Raw genomic sequence first — 22958 nt, forward strand, 5'->3', positions numbered from 1 at the left:
CCTCATCAGTTCATTGTACTTTGGAACAAATACTTATTCATAATAATTTATTCAGAACATGTAAACAAAAAATACTACACTTGAAACACCTAATAGGGAAGAATTTATTAATTCCATGAAAACTAGTTTTTTTTTTTGGTTATGTTTATTATTTTAAACAAATGTAAACAAAATTGATTTTCCCCTATTGTTGTAAGTAAAGAAAATAATCTCTATTTGTGCTTTTTTAAAATATATTTATTTTACATTTAAGTAGTTTGATTGTGTAAAAAATCCTAAACACTATTTAAACACTAATCAGTCAACACTAGTCACTAGTCATCATCGTCTCAAAATGATGACTGATGCAGGTATATGATCGTGACCTCAGATCCAATGACTTCATGGGATCAAGCAGCTTTCCTGTCTATAAACTGGAGTTGGACAGGTGAGGAAAACTTTGTCATTCCATAACTTCCATGATATTGTACAGGTAAACTTTTTCTGATTACCTCAAATAATTTCTTAAAATTAGACGAACAGATAAAGTTTTGTGAATTTGCTATCTGCAGAATAATTCCAATGACACTACCTTTGGAGGACCCCAACAGTGCGGAGACCGATATGGGAGTGATCATTGTAGAGGCCTGCCTGTCCGCCTGGAGGTTTCCTTGTCAGCGGCTGGCAGGGAGGAGCTGCCTCCTGGAGATGTTCATTTGGAGAGGCGAGCTGACAGGCCTGTCAGCCCGGCCCCACAGGGCTTTTGTCATGTGATTCCAGGCTCCCCGTAGGTTCTCTCAAGCACTCCTTTATCCATCCATACAAATGAAGCGATGGACTCTTTTTCTCTCATATTTTTTTTCTTTTTCTTACCAGCCAATCTGCATACCACAGCATAGACAAAGACGGACCGCTCTCCCTCCCCTCTCGCAGACAGACTTTCTTAACAGGCTTTGGAGATTAACACGGCTTGCTCCCAGTTTCTGGGGGTTTTAATGCACCGGCATTAAATGAACTGATTCACGCTGGCTGTAATTTTTACTCTTTTACAATCAGCCAGCTCCCATCACTCTGAAAGAGACAAAACGTCTGCCTCTCTGCGCTAAGAACGGTCGCCTAAATAATGAGTCTTCTGGATTATTCAGTGTCTGGATGACTGCATCTGAGTTCTTGTACAGTGTGATGATATGAACCAGTTTGCACCAGGTTTTGTCATTAAATAAATGTTCCTGGTTCAAAATGAATAAAGCTTAACCAACAGCATTTGTGGTGTTAATCATCACTAACTAAAAAAATAAATTTAAACTTGTTCCCTTCATCTGCAAAATCATTTGCAAACATTATGCAGCAAATATGACTGAATGCTGAAGACTCCCTTTTTGTTAGTAACATTGATAGCTGTTTGTTTTCAACAGGTACAAGTGACCTGTTCGTCAAATTCAAATTAGATGGCAAAAACATCTACAAAAGCAAAGTTGTGAACAAGAACCTGAATCCCATCTGGAATGAATCATTTTCCTTTCCCGTCAGAGACCTCGATCAGACTCTTCATCTTAAGGTTTGTGAAGTGTTTACATTATTACGTAATTGTAAACAGTTGTTGAATGATTATTTCTAATGTAAATAAAAAATATCAAAGAAAAGACTTAAAGTCTGAAAACAATCAAGGAAGATTGTAATTCATTTTTATTACACCAGAACAGAAAAAAAGGAAGAAGAGATAATGTGCTAGAGTGGTGATTTGTATTTGAACTATTATCACATCTTTTAGAGCTGCATTCAAATTCAGTTTATCAGGGAATTCATAAAGAGTATTATATCTTTAAATTCCTCATCAGTTCATTGTACTTTGGAACAAATACTTATTCATAATAATTTATTCAGAACATGTAAACAAAAAATACTACACTTGAAACACCTAATAGGGAAGAATTTATTAATTCCATGAAAACTAGTTTTTTTTTTTGGTTATGTTTATTATTTTAAACAAATGTAAACAAAATTGATTTTCCCCTATTGTTGTAAGTAAAGAAAATAATCTCTATTTGTGCTTTTTTAAAATATATTTATTTTACATTTAAGTAGTTTGATTGTGTAAAAAATCCTAAACACTATTTAAACACTAATCAGTCAACACTAGTCACTAGTCATCATCGTCTCAAAATGATGACTGATGCAGGTATATGATCGTGACCTCAGATCCAATGACTTCATGGGATCAAGCAGCTTTCCTGTCTATAAACTGGAGTTGGACAGGTGAGGAAAACTTTGTCATTCCATAACTTCCATGATATTGTACAGGTAAACTTTTTCTGATTACCTCAAATAATTTCTTAAAATTAGACGAACAGATAAAGTTTTGTGAATTTGCTATCTGCAGAATAATTCCAATGACACTACCTTTGGAGGACCCCAACAGTGCGGAGACCGATATGGGAGTGATCATTGTAGAGGCCTGCCTGTCCATCCGAGAGGAACCTGCCAAACGAAATGTATGCACTTATTTAGTGGGAAGAGTCAAGTGTCAAGAGTTTTTCTAACATCATTTTCATTTGTCATCATTCATTTTTTTAGAAGTGGCTACTAAGAAGAAAGGGAAGTTTTAATAAGGTATGTCATTCTACATATTGACCATATAACTTCTGTCTAGGTGTTCCATCTGCCTACAAGAATGAAAAGTTACCAGGCCGAAATACACAGAATACATTGTTAAACAATTTTATGTATTCAAAATATCACAGCAGTATCTTTATTCATGTATCACATCTGTCCACTGGAGGGCAGTAGATCCTCACCATCTTCCGCACAGACACTTCACTGATGTTATGTACAACATTTATGCAAGTTTCTTTCACTTTCACTTAGTTAAAAATTCCAGAACTTCAACAGAGCGAGAAACTTTTGTTTGTGGCTGCGACTGTCTGATGCGCTGAACCAATCCATGATTTCCAAAGTAAACGTATCACTGTACAAGTACAAGTCTGTCTTGCATTTTTTGCAGGTCAATTCTTAGATGAGTTTATTTACCTCACAGCAGATGGCAAATAGCTTTTTATTGTTCAAGGCCGTTCAAAGCTTGCAATTTAAAATTTCTCTGAAATCTCTGCCGCATTCTACTGTAGAGTGGGGTGCAGAGAATTTACTTTTAGTGTACTGTATTTATGCCCAGCATTGAATTTCGTATCAGTTAAACTGAAGCAGTAAAGAATAAAAGTCTGTATATTATATAAGTTATAGCCTGTTTGGTCATAATACATAATATTAACGAGAACTCGTTTTACAAATTTAGATATGATTCTCTTGTTAGATTTGTAGACAAAGTCTTGTCTTAAAAAGGGTGCATCTTTTAAAGAAGTTCCTGGGTTAAATATCACTCCAAAATTAAAGTAAAAATAAATAAAATATAGAGAAAGAAAGAAAGAAAGATTTTATAGAATAAAGGCTACTTTTGGAATTATAAAGATTTTAAATTAATTTCATGACATTTAGTACATTTTAGCCTCAAATATAGTAATGAAAACCACCCTGTGTAGACATTTTTTTTTTTTGCTTTATTAAACTTTTATTTTAGTGGAAACAGTCAAGTGGACAATGTATACACATACAGAGGTTTTCTAAAATCATTTTCATTAGTTACAGACTCTGTAAGTTTATGTAGTGTCCTTGACTGTTCTCACTTAATAGTTTTTTGCTCATTTATTTATATTTAAATTGTAAAATGCACTGTAAATTTCAGTTGTAAATATACATTGTTAGTTAATGTTCGCAATTAAAATTATGCTGATTTTAATAAAGCAAAAAATTGTAATGCTTAACTTTAAAATGCATGTTGCGATTTAAATATAAATTGCAAATTATGATACAATTTTAAAATCTGATTCAAATTAGAGTAATGCAAATGCATTTTCTGAACATTTGACATGGTAGGTTAAATGTGCTTTAATTATGTCATAATGCAAAATATCCTTTCTTGCTTCTTTCATTTGATTTTAGGGTAAAATGTCCCTAACATTTCAGCGAGTCAGTTGTTGTGAGATTGACTCAAACGGACACCTGCTAGATTACATGATCAGGTATAGATCAGTATGTGTTTTGTTGGTGTTTCCACCACAGTGTGTCCTCCGCCAAAACAACTGAGATCTAGTTCTATTTGACACCTATCAGTAGAGGCAGAACATGTCTCTCAATTCTTACCTCCTCCTCTATCACACTTCCTTCTTCACAGCATTGCCACGCTGTCTTTGAGATGGAAACGGGCAGCAGTATTGGCACATAGCATGTGGTTCTTCTTCCTGACAGTGTCTGGAGTGTGTGTGTGTGTGTGTGTCTTTGAGGCACTATGCCAGTGTAAGATGCTGAGGATATGTGCGATGGCTCATTCCCAGGCATGGTGAGCTATAACCCAGATGTTGGGATGTAATATCACAGCTGTGGACGGGCAGCACTGAAGCTCTAGCCAAATGGGTACGGCTTTGGGCTTGTCCCCTTGTCCCCATGCTGCTCCACCATATGGAGGCAATCCCCCAGCTCTTTTAGCACCAGGAATAGCCTCTCTTTAGGGGCCACTTACTCTTAAGAGGAATTGTTTTATTGGCCACGCCGATCACAGATTTGTCCAAAATAAACACTTGGGAAGACTTGGCTTGGATGGATATTATATTTCTCTCTCCGCTCCCTCTATAACTATCCCCCCTTATCCCTCGCTCTCTCTTTAAAGAGGCTTGTTTATGGAGATGTGGCCATTACATTAAATGTTAATGCTGGTTTGTCTGCTGTGCCGTGTGTGTGTGTGTGTGTGATTCTAATGGAGCAAAGGCTCAGTCACACTCTCCGAGCAGCCAGGTGGGAAAACAGCTCTCTGGTCTGTGATTACTGGCAGAACAGACCAGCCTCTTCCTGATGCTGTGTTTTTTGAAAGTGCAGGGCTATCAACCCGCAAGTCATCTCTGTACTGTGTACTTATCCATCTGCAGTCTTGTTGATGGACCTGTTTTTTTTTCTCTCCGAGTTGCCGGGATCACCTGCACATTTCATCTAGCTGTTCTGAGAAGCTTTTATTTCATAATATATTTTGTTACAAAAACGGAAATACATTTTATTTTCTTTAAGATGTCACATGTATGCAGACATTTTATTTACAGTAGTAGAAGATGCCTGATTAAAAAGTTTTATGTGTCCCTTTGCTTTTAGTACCAACATTTTTTTAAAGAAATTTAGTATTTTATTCAGAAAGGACACATTTTAATTGATCAAAAGTTACAGTAAAAGATTTCTTTTCAAATAAAGCCTGTTATTTTAACTTTCTATTTATCAAAGAATCCTGAAAAACAAATGTATCACGGTTTCCACAATAAAATAAAATAAAATAAGCAGCACAACTGTTTTTAACATTGATAATAATACGATTTTTTTTTTCTTGAGCACCTATTCAGCATTTCAGAATGTCTGAAAGATCATGTTGCATGAAAGACTGGAGTAAGGACTGCTGAAAATTTTTTACTTTTACATTTTAAAATATATTCAATTAGAAAACAGTTATTTATCATTTTATTAATAAGATTTTACACTTTTTCTTGTTATTTTGATCAGATATATGCAGCCTTGGTGAGCATAAGAGACCCATTTCAAAAACATTCAAAAATCTTACCGACTGAAAACTTTATTCACTTTTTTTTTTCAGTAATAGCTGGAAACTATACATGGCATCTATAAATTCATAACTGCACTATTTCTGTAACATGATGGCGTATGATGAAAAATGTTTCTTTACAGTATAAACATTTCTTCACTTAAAACCTGGTTCCAGGACTATCACAAGTCATTCTCGCAATTTCATCAAAACCTCATCTTTCTGAGCCAAGTATAATATGTTACCTTGGTAACATATTTAAATCACCAGAATTTGTAGCAACAATGTTAAATACACAGAAAACCGAATGTTTAAGTTTGCAAATTGTAAAAACATGTTTAGAATCAACAAGCATTGGCCTAAACTAGTACACTGTTGTATGTGTTGGCTGTTCCAGGGACAGCCGATAAGCCCGGCGCAGGTTATGCAGCTCACGTGTGGACAGAGGAATCAGGTTTGGACTGGAATTTACACTGTCATCCTGGTGGAAGGCCAAGACATGCCCGACTGCGGTCAGGGAGACGTCTACGTACGCTTCAGAGTGGGTGACCAGAGGGTCCGGAGCAAGGTGAGATCCTCCCTCTCTCCCCTCATCTTTTCGCTTCTCTTGCTTTCTCTTTTTGCCTTGCTTATTACATCATCGTGCTTTCTTTGTTTCTAAACCTCTGTTTCTCTCAATACCTCATTAAGCCCTTCCCTCCCCCTCTTCCTCCTCCCATACTTTCTTAGTAGTTCACATACCTCGCTTTAGATATTCCCGTCCACTTTACACACCTTCCTTCCTCCTCCTCCCCCTCTTTCGGATCGCTTCTCCCAGGCTTCACTGCTCTGGTGACAGAGGAGGCTACTCATTAGATCGGCCGTGTCTGGCAGGGCGTCTCTCCTGATGCTTCTGTTACCGCGTCTTGTTCGGCTCATTTGCATGCCCAGAATGCCTTGCTTGCCTTGCATGCAGATAGTCTTGTATTCTCATGTCATCTTTTTTTATAGAGCCCCCTGGCTCTGTTTGGGCATGTTTGCTTGTTGAACAAAACTAGTTCTAATTGGATGCTGTCAGAGTTTATAATCCCAGCAAGAAGAGAGGATGTGTTCTCCAAAAGACGGCTGCCCCTCCTCCACCACATGTCTTATTGAAGACTTACTGAATAAGGCTTAATACACCTGTCATGTTAGCTGTCTCAGTTTTGAGTGCCTTAAAATTGACACAACTTCCTCTGTCTCTCTCTCTCTCTCTCTCTTTCTCTTTCGTGCTTGTCTATCTTTCTGTCTCAGAATCTGTGTATTAAGGCAAACCCACAGTGGAGAGAGTCTTTCGACTTTAACCAGTTCCAGGATGCTCAGGAGAATCTCGTGGTGGAGGTTTGCTGCAAGAGGGGCAGGAAGTCAGAGGAGTGCTGGGGAGTGTAAGTTTGCTGGAGCGTACTGCATACTGCTTTAAAAGTTTTAAAAGTTAAAGAAAAGAGGGGAGAGTGGGGCACGATGTGCCAGTTTTCTCTTCAGCTGTCCTCTAGGCAGTGAGAAATGTCATAAAGTTACTAAAATGCCCAAATATACTGTATTTCAGGATGTCTGCTATCAAATGAAATTTGAAGAATGTGCCTGTAGCCTAGAGCCATAAAAATATGACATCTCAAATATAAGTGATCCAGTGACACAACAGTAGAAGTAAGCTGTGATATCTTAAACGCAAATGCTGAACCATTAGCGGATATGTAAAAGATTTACATTTTAAATAAACATACAGTATACACGACCTTTGAAAAGTCTGAGATTGGTAAGATTTTTTTATGTTTTTGAAAGAAGACTTTTATGCTTACTGAGGCTGCATTTAATGCAAATGCATTTTCTGAACATTTGACATGGTAGGTTAAATGTGCTTTAATTATGTCATAATGCAAAATATCCTTTCTTGCTTCTTTCATTTGATTTTAGGGTAAAATGTCCCTAACATTTCAGCGAGTCAGTTGTTGTGAGATTGACTCAAACGGACACCTGCTAGATTACATGATCAGGTATAGATCAGTATGTGTTTTGTTGGTGTTTCCACCACAGTGTGTCCTCCGCCAAAACAACTGAGATCGAGTTCTATTTGACACCTATCAGTAGAGACGGAACATGTCTCTCATTTCTTACCTCTCCTCCTCTATCACACTTCCTTCTTCACAGCATTGCCACGCTGTCTTTGAGATGGAAACGGGCAGCAGTATTGGCACATAGCATGTGGTTATTTTTCCTGACAGTGTCTGGAGTGTGTGTGTGTGTTTGTGTGTGTGTGTAGTCTTTGAGGCACTATGCCAGTGTAAGATGCTGAGGATATGTGCGATGGCTCATTCCCAGGCATGGTGAGCTATAACCCAGATGTTGGGATGTAATATCACAGCTGTGGACGGGCAGCACTGAAGCTCTAGCCAAATGGGTACGGCTTTGGGCTTGTCCCCTTGTCCCCATGCTGCTCCACCATATGGAGGCAATCCCCCAGCTCTTTTAGCACCAGGAATAGCCTCTCTTTAGGGGCCACTTACTCTTAAGCGGAATTGTTTTATTGGCCACGCCGATCACAAATTTGTCCAAAATAAACACTTGGGAAGACTTGGCTTGGATGGATATTATATTTCTCTCTCCGCTCCCTCTATAACTATCCCCCCTTATCCCTCGCTCTCTCTTTAAAGAGGCTTGTTTATGGAGATGTGGCCATTACATTAAATGTTAATGCTGGTTTGTCTGCTGTGCCGTGTGTGTGTGTGTGTGTGATTCTAATGGAGCAAAGGCTCAGTCACACTCTCCGAGCAGCCAGGTGGGAAAACAGCTCTCTGGTCTGTGATTACTGGCAGAACAGACCAGCCTCTTCCTGATGCTGTGTTTTTTGAAAGTGCAGGGCTATCAACCCGCAAGTCATCTCTGTACTGTGTACTTATCCATCTGCAGTCTTGTTGATGGACCTGTTTTTTTTTCTCTCCGAGTTGCCGGGATCACCTGCACATTTCATCTAGCTGTTCTGAGAAGCTTTTATTTCATAATATATTTTGTTACAAAAACGGAAATACATTTTATTTTCTTTAAGATGTCACATGTATGCAGACATTTTATTTACAGTAGTAGAAGATGCCTGATTAAAAAGTTTTATGTGTCCCTTTGCTTTTAGTACCAACATTTTTTTAAAGAAATTTAGTATTTTATTCAGAAAGGACACATTTTAATTGATCAAAAGTTACAGTAAAAGATTTCTTTTCAAATAAAGCCTGTTATTTTAACGTTCTATTTATCAAAGAATCCTGAAAAACAAATGTATCACGGTTTCCACAATAAAATAAAATAAAATAAAATAAGCAGCACAACTGTTTTTAACATTGATAATAATACGATTTTTTTTTTCTTGAGCACCTATTCAGCATTTCAGAATGTCTGAAAGATCATGTTGCATGAAAGACTGGAGTAAGGACTGCTGAAAATTTTTTACTTTTACATTTTAAAATATATTCAATTAGAAAACAGTTATTTATCATTTTATTAATAAGATTTTACACTTTTTCTTGTTATTTTGATCAGATATATGCAGCCTTGGTGAGCATAAGAGACCCATTTCAAAAACATTCAAAAATCTTACCGACTGAAAATTTATTCACTTTTTTTTTTTCAGTAATAGCTGGAAACTATACATGGCATCTATAAATTCATAACTGCACTATTTCTGTAACATGATGGCGTATGATGAAAAATGTTTCTTTACAGTATAAACATTTCTTCACTTAAAACCTGGTTCCAGGACTATCACAAGTCATTCTCGCAATTTCATCAAAACCTCATCTTTCTGAGCCAAGTATAATATGTTACCTTGGTAACATATTTAAATCACCAGAATTTGTAGCAACAATGTTAAATACACAGAAAACCGAATGTTTAAGTTTGCAAATTGTAAAAACATGTTTAGAATCAACAAGCATTGGCCTAAACTAGTACACTGTTGTATGTGTTGGCTGTTCCAGGGACAGCCGATAAGCCCGGCGCAGGTTATGCAGCTCACGTGTGGACAGAGGAATCAGGTTTGGACTGGAATTTACACTGTCATCCTGGTGGAAGGCCAAGACATGCCCGACTGCGGTCAGGGAGACGTCTACGTACGCTTCAGAGTGGGTGACCAGAGGGTCCGGAGCAAGGTGAGATCCTCCCTCTCTCCCCTCATCTTTTCGCTTCTCTTGCTTTCTCTTTTTGCCTTGCTTATTACATCATCGTGCTTTCTTTGTTTCTAAACCTCTGTTTCTCTCAATACCTCATTAAGCCCTTCCCTCCCCCTCTTCCTCCTCCCATACTTTCTTAGTAGTTCACATACCTCGCTTTAGATATTCCCGTCCACTTTACACACCTTCCTTCCTCCTCCTCCCCCTCTTTCGGATCGCTTCTCCCAGGCTTCACTGCTCTGGTGACAGAGGAGGCTACTCATTAGATCGGCCGTGTCTGGCAGGGCGTCTCTCCTGATGCTTCTGTTACCGCGTCTTGTTCGGCTCATTTGCATGCCCAGAATGCCTTGCTTGCCTTGCATGCAGATAGTCTTGTATTCTCATGTCATCTTTTTTTATAGAGCCCCCTGGCTCTGTTTGGGCATGTTTGCTTGTTGAACAAAACTAGTTCTAATTGGATGCTGTCAGAGTTTATAATCCCAGCAAGAAGAGAGGATGTGTTCTCCAAAAGACGGCTGCCCCTCCTCCACCACATGTCTTATTGAAGACTTACTGAATAAGGCTTAATACACCTGTCATGTTAGCTGTCTCAGTTTTGAGTGCCTTAAAATTGACACAACTTCCTCTGTCTCTCTCTCTCTCTCTCTCTTTCTCTTTCGTGCTTGTCTATCTTTCTGTCTCAGAATCTGTGTATTAAGGCAAACCCACAGTGGAGAGAGTCCTTCGACTTTAACCAGTTCCAGGATGCTCAGGAAAATCTGGCGGTGGAGGTTTGTTGCAAGAGGGGCAGGAAGTCAGAGGAGTGCTGGGGAGTGTAAGTTTGCTGGAGCGTACTGCATACTGCTTTAAAAGTTTTAAAAGTTAAAGAAAAGAGGGGAGAGTGGGACACGATGTGCCAGTTTTCTCTTCAGCTGTCCTCTAGGCAGTGAGAAATGTCATAAAGTTACTAAAATGCCCAAATATACTGTATTTCAGGATGTCTGCTATCAAATGAAATTTGAAGAATGTGCCTGTAGCCTAGAGCCATAAAAATATGACATCTCAAATATAAGTGATCCAGTGACACAACAGTAGAAGTAAGCTGTGATATCTTAAACGCAAATGCTGAACCATTAGCGGATATGTAAAAGATTTACATTTTAAATAAACATACAGTATACACGACCTTTGAAAAGTCTGAGATTGGTAAGATTTTTTTATGTTTTTGAAAGAAGACTTTTATGCTTACTGAGGCTGCATTTATTTGATCAGAAATACAGTTAAAAGAGTAATATTGTGAAATATTATTACAGTTGTAAAATTTAACGTTTTAAAATGTAATTTATTCCTGTGATGGCAAAGTTGTTTTATTAGCAGCCAATACTCCGGTCTTGAGCGTTACATGATCCTTTAGAAATCATTCTAATATGCTGATTTGATACTCAAGACACATTTGTTATTATCATCAGAGTTGCAAACAGTTATGCTTCTTAATATTTTAGTGGAAACTGTGGAAATAGAAATCTTTTGTAACATTATAAATGTTACTTTTGAGCAAAGTCTGTTTTACTTCATTTTTTTTTTATTTTACATTTTTTACTAGTAACACATGCCTATCCACTGATGAAATACTAATAGGTTCTTCTCTTCTCAGGTTAGATATTGACCTGACCAGACTTCCTGTCAATCAGAAGCAGTTATATACTCATGAGCTGGACCCAAACAAGGGCCGACTGGTGTTTTTGGTCACACTGACTCCGTGTTCTGGTGCGTCCATCTCAGACATTCAGTCAGCTCCATTAGATAACCCTACAACCTTTGAGGAGATGCAGGAGAAATATGTGAGTATTACATTGTGCTGTTTTAGTTTTTTTTTTTTTTTTAGTTTTGTGTTTTTATTTCATTCTTTTTATTTACTTATTTTTTTGTTACCTTCCAAGTCCATGTAAATTATTTGTAATTTGTATAGCTTGTACATATTTGTACATTGATATGATTATTTGACTTTTTTAAGATAAAAGATCATTTTATCATTAAGAACATTAAAAGATAATTTGTATTTACAGGGACTGATGAACTCTCTGCGGGACTTGAAGGATGTTGGCTATCTTCAAATCAAGTTAATAAAAGCCACAGATCTTCCATCAACAGATTTAAGTGGTACTTATCTGTATTAAATATAATGCCATAATGTATATAGGGGATATTGTACAGTCAGTTAGTTATTAAAGGGGTCATATGATGCGATTTCAAGTTTTCCTTTCTCTTTGGAGTGTTACAAGCTGATTGTGCATAGATAAGATCCCCGAAGTTGCAAAGACTAAAGTCTCAAAACCAAAGAGATATTCTTTATCAAAGTTAAGACTCTGCCACGCCCCCCTAAAACGGCTCATTCTAACACGCCCCCACATATCTACCCCACTATGTGGAAATATTTGCATAATCCCGCAAAATGTGCACGCAAAGAAAGAAGGCGCGGTTTCAGTAACCACAGTTAGTGTTGAAGCAGCATGTCAGGGAGACACTGTGTGTTTCTAGGCGAAAGCAAAAGCACTTTATTTAGCCTTCCGAAAGTAGATGCATTTAGGAATCTTTAAGATCACTTACAACAGAACAGCAATGCATTTTATGGACGACGGTTTCGTGAACCTAGGAGAGGAGGTAATTCTGACTTTGCTATGACAGTCTGGCGCTTCTGAATCAGCTACTGTTTTGTTATTAGTTTAAGTATTTGCTATTGACTGTTCAAATGTGGAGTTTTGCGCATCGTGTGTGTGTGTGTGTGTGCGTGTGCGTGTCGCGAGCGAGAGAGAGAGCATGCGGTGTGTGTGTGCGTGCGCGCGCGAGCGAGAGCGAGCGAGAGAGAGAGAGCGAGAGCGAGAGAGAGAGAGAGAGAGAGAGCGGTGTGTGTGCGCGCGTGCGCGCGCGTCTTAACCGTGGCTTGTGTACTGCAAACACATACCAGCTTCATCACTGTGTCTGTCACGCGACTCTGTTCCCCTTTCAGGCTTGAACTGATGGTAAAACTAATGACATTATTTACTGTCTTTACATTTATTTTGAAAGATGAAGCTCGAGATTATGGTAAGGGGCGTTACATTTCCGACGAGTGCTTGCGGTGTTCGGCCAATCACAATGCACTGGGTCAGCTGGCCAATCAAATAATGTACAGGATTTGAAGAATAATGTGTTTTTTGAACATTAAAGCATGTCAACATATTCTGTTACACCAAATACACAAAATAATGATCTTTAAAAAAGCATCATATGACCCCTTTAAGTATATAGCCTATTATAAAGATTTATTCAGTCATAATGATGTTGGAATATCTTAACTTTATCAGGTAAAAGTGACCCTTTTTGTACCCTTGAGCTTGGTAATAGCAAGCTGCAAACTCACACAATATCCAAAACCCTGAATCCTGAATGGAGAACAGCCCTAACATTGTAAGTTATGCTGATGTTGTAGATATTTTGTTGTATCAATATGCATGTCCATGGTATTGATATCACACTGATTTTGACATGTCCTTAGTCCCATTAAGGACATCCATGATGTTCTGGCGCTCACAGTCTATCATGATGACGGGGACAAAGCTCCAGACGTCCTGGGAAAAGTTGCCATTCCATTGTTGACTGTAAATGCCACAGAAAGAAGTTTTCATAATCAATGTTGATTATACATTTTTAATCATTGTGCCCATATTAACATACAGTTGCCTTTAGGTTTCTAATGGCCAACAAATAACCAGAACGCTGAAGAATAATAATCTATCAAGGACGACCAAAGGAAGCATCACACTGGAGTTGAATGTTCTCTACAACCCTGTAAGCGCATCATATTAAATAAATATGATTATTTATGAATAATATGGATGATACCAAATAGCCTTTACTGAAAAAAAGTTTTTTTCCCCCCCAGATCAGAGCAGGTGTGAAAACCTTCCGGCCGAAGGAAACAAAGTTTGCAGAGGACAACCCAAAGTTTAACAAAAAGGTGAGCTTTATCGACAACGATTACAGCATCATTTGCCACCATATTTTCCACTTTCTCTTAATATTAGGTTTGTTGTTGGCACCTTTTAGAGACTCATTACGGTCAGTTTTTCCTCTAGCACCGCCTGAAGCTCTTTAGACACCAAAGATGACTTGACTTATTAATATTTATCACCAATGAACCTTCAGTTTAAAAGCCTCTTTACACCTGAGTGAATGTCATGTTGTGAGCATTACGTCCTCAGGCACATCTTGCTAACTACTGCTTTGTCCCCATTAGCTTTTAGCATGTAATATCTATCGAGTGAGGAAGATCAGCATGGCCATTCTCTATACGCTGCAGTATATTAAAAGCTGCTTCCACTGGGAGAACACGCGAAGGAGTATTACAGCCTTCCTGGTAAGACTTCATACCACTGTTTACAAGATTTCAACTCTGTGGCCCTTTTAGTAACCTGAGGTTAGAGAACGCATCTGTGTAATCCCTCTTTGAAGAAAACGCTCTGCTCCTTAATAGCAACTTTTCACAAGACGGAAGACAGACCGTGCTCATTTGGCCCTGCCCTGTCAGGGTGCAGCTTTAAAGTGTTGTGAATCAATGATTTTTTTTATCCGTTTATTTTATTTTTAAATAAATAACTGTTATTGAACACCCACCACAACTTAATCCACAAAGGATATTTTTTTTTCTAAAAAATAAGAAGTGTGTTTTACTGGAATTGTTGCGATGTGTTTGGAGTTGTTGCTTAGAGGGTTAACACATGTTATTCATGTGTTATTGAGCCTCATTGAGTTTCTGTGGTTATGTGGGAGTTTTAGGTTTAAATCTGGGCCAAGTCATGTCCAGATACTGTTAAAAATAAGTTATTGTCGAATAAACAGTGGCTAAAAGGAACACATGTGCTCCTGGTACATTGAGCTCTGGTGCTTATTTGAGAGATTCAGGTTTGAATCTGGTCTGAGACTTGTCTTGATTCCATTTCAATCATTTCATGTCAATTGAACAATGCCAAAAAGGGGCCAATATGCTCCGGTCATGTCAGGCTTTGGTACTTATTTGCGCAATTCAGATTTGAATAATTTTCCTATAAATTAAACGATAGTAAAAAGTTCCAAAAAGTGTGGCAAAGTAGCATCAGATTTCCTTTGATCTGTTTGTTACAATCACTACCATTCATAAGTTTGGGGTTGGTAAGACTTTTGTAATTATGCTTACCGATGCTGCATTCAATCAAAAATACAGTAAAAACAAAACTGAGAAATATTGTTGCAATTTAAAATAACTGTTTTTTAAATATTTTAAAATGTTATGGCAAAGATGAATTTTCTAGCAGCCATTACTCCAGTCTTCAGTATCACACGATCCTTCAAAAATCATTCTAATATGTTGATTTGCTGCTCAGGAAGCATTTCTTTTTATGAAAACAGTTGTGGTGCTTAATATTTTTGCAAATACTATGATTCATGTTTTTCAGGAATCTTTGGTGAATAGAATTTCAAAAGAGCAGCATTTATTTGAAATATACGTTTTTAGCAACATATTGTCACTTTTGATCAATTTAATGTGTCCTTGCTAAATAAAAATAGTAATTTCATAAAAATAAAAAAAATCATACTGCCCCCAAACTTATGAATGGTTGTGTATACTATTATCAACACTAGCAGTAAACAGACAGAACTTCCAGTGTGTTCCAGCACACAGGGCTGTGTTTTATTGTAGCCAAGTAGGATGCATTTTAAGCCTTGCTATAACACACAAACAGTTATTTTTAGAGGCTTTCTTAGAGCCGTAGTGTAATCTGCAGTCTCCCGTGCTGCTGCGGCTCACTACTGGAATGAGCAGTGCCCCCTGAAGGGGAGTCATTGGAGGAGTGTGCGCCCATCCACCTGAGGAGATGGGGTGTCAAGCTGGGAAGAGGCGTGGGACGTCCTGTTGCCGGCCCTATCGTTGTCTGCACACGTGGGGTTGAGAACAGAAAGAATATCATCTCATCTCCACTAGCATGTGGCCTGTTTCCGCACCACTGCGTTCAGAGCTGTGCAGGTGATGCTGAGGTATGGAGATGACAGGAGCAATTAAAATAGGGCACCTGTGTAAATTGTCCAGGCTTTAGAAACAACAGGCCGGAGGGGTGAATCTCAACTATGCCTTTTTTACGGCTTTCAAGACCAATTTCATGCTTTTTTGTGCTCTCTCATGATGTTCAATTACCATACATGTTGCACAGCGTCTATAAAACAGCGTGTAACCCTCAAGGGTTAACGAACACATATCTGTCTTTCTCTCGCTCTATGGGTATATGTATATCTGTAGGCTGCGGTAATAAGGTAACAGAGTCAGACATTGACAGATGCTTGCCTCTAAGAAGAGCATAATTAGAGGAGACCGTGTGTTCCTCTACGTTTCCTCATCCAATCCATGTCATCGCATTCATGTCAGCCGTTTAATTTATAATGTAGGCCTGTATACTTGGAATGTAGTACACAAAGTAGCCAGTGAAGAGAGGATACTATTTACTTTACAAACATATATTTAAAATACATTACAATGCATTATTCATGGAGTCAGTGGAGTCTCTGTCCTTTAGCTTTTACACTTTACGCAACTTATAATGCATTTGCGGTGCTGCGGTTTCTTTGTCCAGGTCTGTAGGTTGCACAGGCAGCGCCTGTTCCCGGAACACACTCCCACCCCAGTGCTGGAAATCCCAGAGGTCACCACCCCGACCTGCACACAGCAGAGCGCATATACACGCTCCCTCTTGCAAAACAGCTTTCATCTGCGGAGAGTGGGAAATATGTGTGTGGGTGCATGCTTTAGTTTGAATATCCTCTGCTTCGTGCATGTGTATATATGCACAAATCTTTGCTATATTGTATAATAGTTTATTCTTTGTTATGGAAAGAAACTTTGATTGGCCCTCAGAAGGAGGAAAGCTTAACATATAAAGTTAAGTTGAACTGAAGTACACCTTTAAAGTCCCTAATTGATTGATTTGGCCTTGAATGGCTTTTGTATTTTAAGTCTTTGTACAGGATGATCAGAATCACCTAATGTTTGATTGTTTGATCGAGAAACAAAAGTCACTGCAAAAATAACACTTCATAAGTGTTTTTGTTTTGTTTTCCAGAAAAAAACACCCCTAAATTTACTTGAGAAGCAAAATTTGATGAGATATATAATTATAAGAAAGAAGACAATAAGATAATATTGTGATTAAGATAAATATATCTTGGTTTAAGTAATCAAATATTATTTTTTTTTTTTAAATAAATATTTTATTGCCCTTGTTACATGTACATACTATAATACTAGTAAATTACACAAAATTACAAGCAACTAACACCTAATACTAACCCAAACCTTACAATGATGTTGTACATTTTATTCAGAACTTAATTGTATAATAACACAGTAAAAAGGACAGCTTAAAAGTGTAACCTTTAATTTAACATTTTAAAATGTTTAATTTAAAAAAAAAATTTTTAATAAAAAAATATAGTTGTTTTTCTTCAGTGTTGTGAGGTTTATGTTTAAAACAAGGAAAAAAGGTGGATTGGTTTGTCTGTTTCTTATTGCATAAATCCCCCTGTAAATGTTCCTTTGAATTTTTCATGCATGTCCACCCAAGGCACTGTTTTTAAACACTACCAGTCTCCTCTTCATATGCATTTGAGGAAAAGTATCTTGATATATCTCTCAAAAGCATGCAGCCGTGCTCTCGTAACCAGACAGACCGCTTACTTACATATTTTTATTTCTTGTTTATGCAACGGTAATGAGTCTAGAAACAGTACTTATAAAGTCCGACAACTACAGCGAGTCTGAGAAGGAGGGCCATGACAGATACAATCTTTATAAAATACCACTATTTAGACATGGCTTGCACTTAGACTGAGAAAGATGAATGTGACATACATCAGTGGAGACTGCAGAGGGGTCACACGGAGTTCTCTGCTGCACGTCTCACTTTGGCCTGTAGATGGAGCTACAGCACCGTCGAAACATGCACTCTCAGGGGCCGATGATAAGAACAGGTATTAGTCGAGAGCAGGCCGATGACAATTCTGACGCTAAGCATTAAGCAAAGTAATTTCTTACAGCGCATTACACAGAGAAAACAGACTCCAAAAAGTTTCCACCACAGGTTAAATGAGCATTACCCAGCCAGGCATTAACCAGCCAAATTCGCTGCTTCTGAACTCTGTAGATCCAAGCATTTTCAATAAAGATGAAAGGGATCGAAGGGTGAGGAAAAAAGAGATTATTTACACTTGAAAGCTGATTTGGAGCTTTGCTGTCATTAGAGTGTTTTAAGTATTTAAGTAGAATTAATATTTTAACATACGAGCTTGCTTAGTCTGTCAGTAGCGTGGACTAGAAAGGAAAACCTGGACGTGTGTGTAAGCGTGTGTGTATGTTTGAGATTTTATATTTTTTTCCCTTTTTGACACTGCCAGGTAGCAAGCGGTTTCGACATCATTTGACAGGCTGTGAAATGCTGATTGCTTCACATCACAGACTGTAAAGATGGCATCTGATGAATGTTTGATGCCGTGCAGCTGTAAACACAGTTGGCAGCTGTGACGGAGCGTTCTCTCTCTCTCTCATTCTCTCTCTTCCTGTTTCTGTCTAACAGAACAGCCAGCACCGCATGATAGCAGGATAGGGTCTGCGCAGGTTCCTGGGTCCTGAGGGAACGCTATGAAGTGGCGGGCACGGTCTAAGCTATTAGCTGGCTTACTGGGACAGCCAGGATTAGACTGATTATCAGCATTTGCACGACCTGATTCGTTATTCCAGTTAACTCGTGTAATGTTCTCAGAAAAACGCAATGCTCTTCTGATATTGAGGGGTTTTCCTGGATTGCACCTCGTGTCTGTGCTAGGGCTGTCAATTTAATGTTCATTTAGTACAGTTAATTACATTAAAATAAAATATGCACTTAAAAAATAATACTTTAATTATAATTCCCCAACAAGGACTTTTTTCCCCCAGTTGAGCAAGGTTTTTATGAGATCACAGTCAGCGCAGTCCAAACGGGTCTTTAAAAGTTGAACTGTTTTAACTTGACACTTAAAAACATGCTGCTAAAAAGCAGCAAAACGTAATGGCTGTACACATCTGTAAACGTGTGTGCGTAGGCAAACAATTACCAAGTAGTGCAGATGGAATGCAATCACACTTCCTGTGTGAACTACTGTAAGCCAGCTTCACTGTGGACTGTAGACCAGTGATCTGCTTATGTTCAATGATATAGAAATAACGAAAGCAATATATTGTCTTCTAAATCATTTTAGTTAAATCTATAATGATTTACTTGGTTTAATCATTTATTGTCCATCTTTATAGTGATATAAACCCAAATGGGGTGTTCAGGACGTGATCGGCTGCATATTTGTCCTTTAAATGCTGTAATTGAGCAAACAGAATTAAATATGATAGAGAAAAAATTATAAAAAATAAAGATAATTTAATGTAATAATTTTATTAATAATAATAATAATAAAAGTTTATATTTTTAACGCTCTTTTTACAGCATTAGAAAAGAAACAAAATATAGATAATTCTGTGATGGGTCATGGGTGAGACAGGCAACAATAAACAATACATCGAAGAAAACATTTGCACAGAAAATCCAACAATAATATATTAAAATTAAATTTAAATGCCTTCGAGTGATAGTTGACCCAAAAATGAAAATTTTGTCATTTATTCACCCTCATGCCATTCCAAACCTGTATGACTGTAAGCTATTTGCAGAATGATGGTACAAAAACATTTAGTTTACCACTGAGTTCCACTCTATGGACAAAATATACAAATTTTATATATTTATCAGAATCCTTTTTCTTATTGTTCCACAGTAACACAGTAGGTTAGGTTGAGTAAACAATGACAGGATTTTCATTTTTGGCTAAAAAGGTCCCTTTAACTTTCTTAAATTACCATAATTTGGGCCTTTCCTTACCAAATATTTAAATATGCAATACATTTGATTATTTAATAAACATGTCATTCACTTAAATGTTTTAATCGATTGACAGTCCTAGTCTTTGTGTTAGATCTCTATCTGTCTTGGGATTTCTTTGTCCCTCACCTTTGTTTCACTTCACTCGGAAAGTTTCCCTGGACAGCAGCTACATTGAAGCGGATGTGCGCATATGTGTGTGAGTCCCGCTGTGTGCCTCATGGGCTTTAAGAAACTGTCAGGGAGTTTGTGCTGCGAGTATGACAGGAGGGCGAACCCTTGATAGTGATATGTGTGCACGGGCTCTTCCTGAAACTCTGGAGGAAGGGATTAATAATTAAAGAGCTGGATTTGAGCGGCCGCTAACAGTGCAGTGATGGCTGGAGATTTGACAGTGTCAGTGTTGTTATTGAGATGTGTATGCTCCGTGTCATCGTAACGCTCCTGGGGCCGTAACGCTCCTGGGGCTCAACGCCGAGTCTGCCTTGACCCCGCGCACATCCCTCTTATCCTTCACGCTGACAGTAGCACCTCCCTTCGTCTGTCTGTTTAACGCTTATTCGTTCTACTTACGAGTGAAGTGCACAAGTGCGCTTTGCATGTTTACATATTCATTGTTTGCTTTGCATAATTTGTGTATATTTTTAATATTCTTGTTCCATCTGTGCATAAACACGCTTTAGCATAAACAGCTTGCACGCCGCACTATTACTGCCGCCGAACAAGCATGCTCCGTCTTTAACCCTGATGCACACGTCTGTGTGCGTTTGCATGCCGTAATGACCAGCACTAACACGCTCGCCACCTCCACAGTCACAGAGGACAACTCTCCCCAGGCGTCCGTGGCCGCAGCCAGTGACGTATGCGTGTTTGAGCTTCCGTAAGCCGAGCTGACACTCGGGGTGCCGCCCGCCCCAGGGGAGAAGGCTCGCATGGCAGATCTGTCACCCTTGAGGTCGCTGAATGTTAACGCTCCCAACATGGATTAAACACTGGTGGCCAGTGCGGCGGGGTGGGGTCGGTATGCCAGCCACTGACAGGCACCACAGGGCTCTGTACGCTGGCCTCCACACCGCCGGTGACAGAGAGACTTTATCTCTTCCTCTCTCACTCTCTTTCCCTCTGGGTGCACGGTCCACTCCAGCGCTCCGCTGATAAGGACATGAGCCGCAGTCCAGCCGGCTGTTGCTGTGAATCACAAACACGTATCATACACTCACAGCCTGCGGTGTGTAGGATCACGCTCCAACGTGAATTAAATGCAACAGTTAATCGTGATTGGGAATTATTAGATTTACAAGGAATTATAAATAGACTATTATTGTCTTCATTTCAGAATTATTTGTAATAATTTGTAACTGTTAATGTTTTCAGGAATAGCCAGATGAGACCATTTTGAAATAATTGAATTAAAACATCCATCATTATATTTTAAGACACGTTCACATACATTTACATTATAACAGATTAAATGGTTTAATTACATTAATTAGCCACCAAAATATTCTGTAATATTATAATAAAACTTTATAAACTTAAAAAAACACAAAAAAAACATATATTTTAAAAATAAATCAAATAAAACTAAAACTGAACTGTTTTTAAAATTGATTGGCATATTAGTGAATAACAGATATTATTTAATATAGATATATTATTATATAAATATTTAAACACGATTGCTTTCACACCATTTATTAGTGATGGGAAGACTCATCATTTTACTGACTGTATCATTTGATCGAGGTTAGCACAATGAATAAATGTATCTTTATTCTAGTAATTCAAAATGTTATAGATTCAAAAGCCAAATTCCTCATACATGTTTACATAAGCAATCTTTGGTCATATTCCAAATTAGAGAACCAAAGATAAATTATGAGAAAAAAAAGAAAAGATTTGTTTATATCCCAAGTCTTTTGTTCATTAGTCACGTGACAGACGCAAACAAATCGTTCATGAATGACCATTTGCATAGTTTTAAATTCTGAATGTCTCCAATTTGTAGATGAGCATTTTGGTAAATAACAGCTATAGATATATTAGTAGAAATATAAACCTGATAGCTGTCACACCATTTATACAATCCTGGAAGTTTCCAATCTGACCACAACCTTATTGGTGTTCATTTACCACAGATGTACATGACACAACCTTTTCCATGCATCTCAAGCTTTCTCTTTCTCTTTTTCTCTTCTTGCATGCAGACACGCATGGCTTTAGCAGCCACTGGAGCCTTTGGTTCACTGTAAATGTTGTGTCATTTTTCTGTATTTTAATCAAGACACCAATGTAGGTTACTCGCTTCGCCCTCCATTTCACCTTGGAAAACAGCCAGAGAAAGAGAGGAAAGTGTGGCGATGCTGCAAGGATCCTCTGTTCACATTAAAGTTGCCCGGTTTCATCGGCTCTCTCGAACACACACATACGCATTAAGCCTGCAGCCAATAGTCAGCCTTGTTAGATTTGCACAGATACGTTCATGTAATCTGGCATCCGTCCACAGCCCTTCGTCTGACCCTCATAAGGCAGGCTGGCACTGCTGCCGTTGTCTGCGTCTCGCTGCTGCCGAAGATAAATGCATGAGAGGGACACAAGAGAGACTCAAACTTCCCCTCATGGTTTAGTTAGTGCTCACTTGCTCTGAGAGGATACACACACATAATAGACTTCCCCTTGTCAAAATGCACAAATCTGAAATGTTAATGCTTCGAGAAGCACAACAAAGTTAACCATGTAAAGAGCCTCTTAAAAATGTGTTCAGCAATCATTGAAGAGATTGGTCAATATCTTATTCATTTGCTCAAATCTAAATGGTTACAAAGTCATACCCACTGAGACTTGTCTAGTTAGTTGGTTTGGCTGTGTTGTGGCTCAAAACAGTTTTGCATTTTTCATATGGATCTTAGAGCAGTCCAATATGTTCAGTGTTATCTTGCTAATTCTCCCTACGCTGCTCAGTTCATCTTGCTGTGTTTGTTAACTGAATGAATTTATATTGCTCCTATGAAAATGCTTTTAGCTAAACTAATCTCCCTTTATAAATTCTGGGTTATTTTAGCCAGTCAGTGTTGTGTTAGGGGTGTTGTGTTCTTTTGTTTACATGAGGTACTGTAGTTATACAGTGGGTTCCAAAAGCCCCAAACCATTAACAACCTGGGATTCAATATATATATATATATATATATATATATATATATAGAGAGAGAGAGAGAGAGAGAGAGAGAG

The 22958-nt window shown here is 38.2% G+C and overlaps 1 protein-coding gene across 1 annotated transcript in view; it reads left to right on the top strand.

The window, feature by feature from the left end:
• Window positions 1-22958, top strand: part of mctp2a (multiple C2 domains, transmembrane 2a) — a 63062-nt gene that overhangs the window by 14433 nt on the left and 25671 nt on the right. Inside the window, exons 6-17 of the mRNA XM_016521767.1 lie at window positions 351-427; window positions 2360-2471; window positions 2554-2589; window positions 6006-6176; window positions 6881-7011; window positions 11417-11603; window positions 11829-11922; window positions 13107-13209; window positions 13298-13400; window positions 13489-13590; window positions 13685-13759; window positions 14039-14158. Of these exons, the coding sequence (XP_016377253.1) occupies window positions 351-427; window positions 2360-2471; window positions 2554-2589; window positions 6006-6176; window positions 6881-7011; window positions 11417-11603; window positions 11829-11922; window positions 13107-13209; window positions 13298-13400; window positions 13489-13590; window positions 13685-13759; window positions 14039-14158 (1311 nt within the window). The remainder of the gene's footprint in view (window positions 1-350; window positions 428-2359; window positions 2472-2553; window positions 2590-6005; window positions 6177-6880; window positions 7012-11416; window positions 11604-11828; window positions 11923-13106; window positions 13210-13297; window positions 13401-13488; window positions 13591-13684; window positions 13760-14038; window positions 14159-22958) is intronic.

This window comes from Sinocyclocheilus rhinocerous, unplaced genomic scaffold (assembly GCF_001515625.1).
Source record: "Sinocyclocheilus rhinocerous isolate Xijiao unplaced genomic scaffold, SAMN03320098_v1.1 scaffold1110, whole genome shotgun sequence".
Classification (NCBI taxonomy): domain Eukaryota; kingdom Metazoa; phylum Chordata; class Actinopteri; order Cypriniformes; family Cyprinidae; genus Sinocyclocheilus; species Sinocyclocheilus rhinocerous.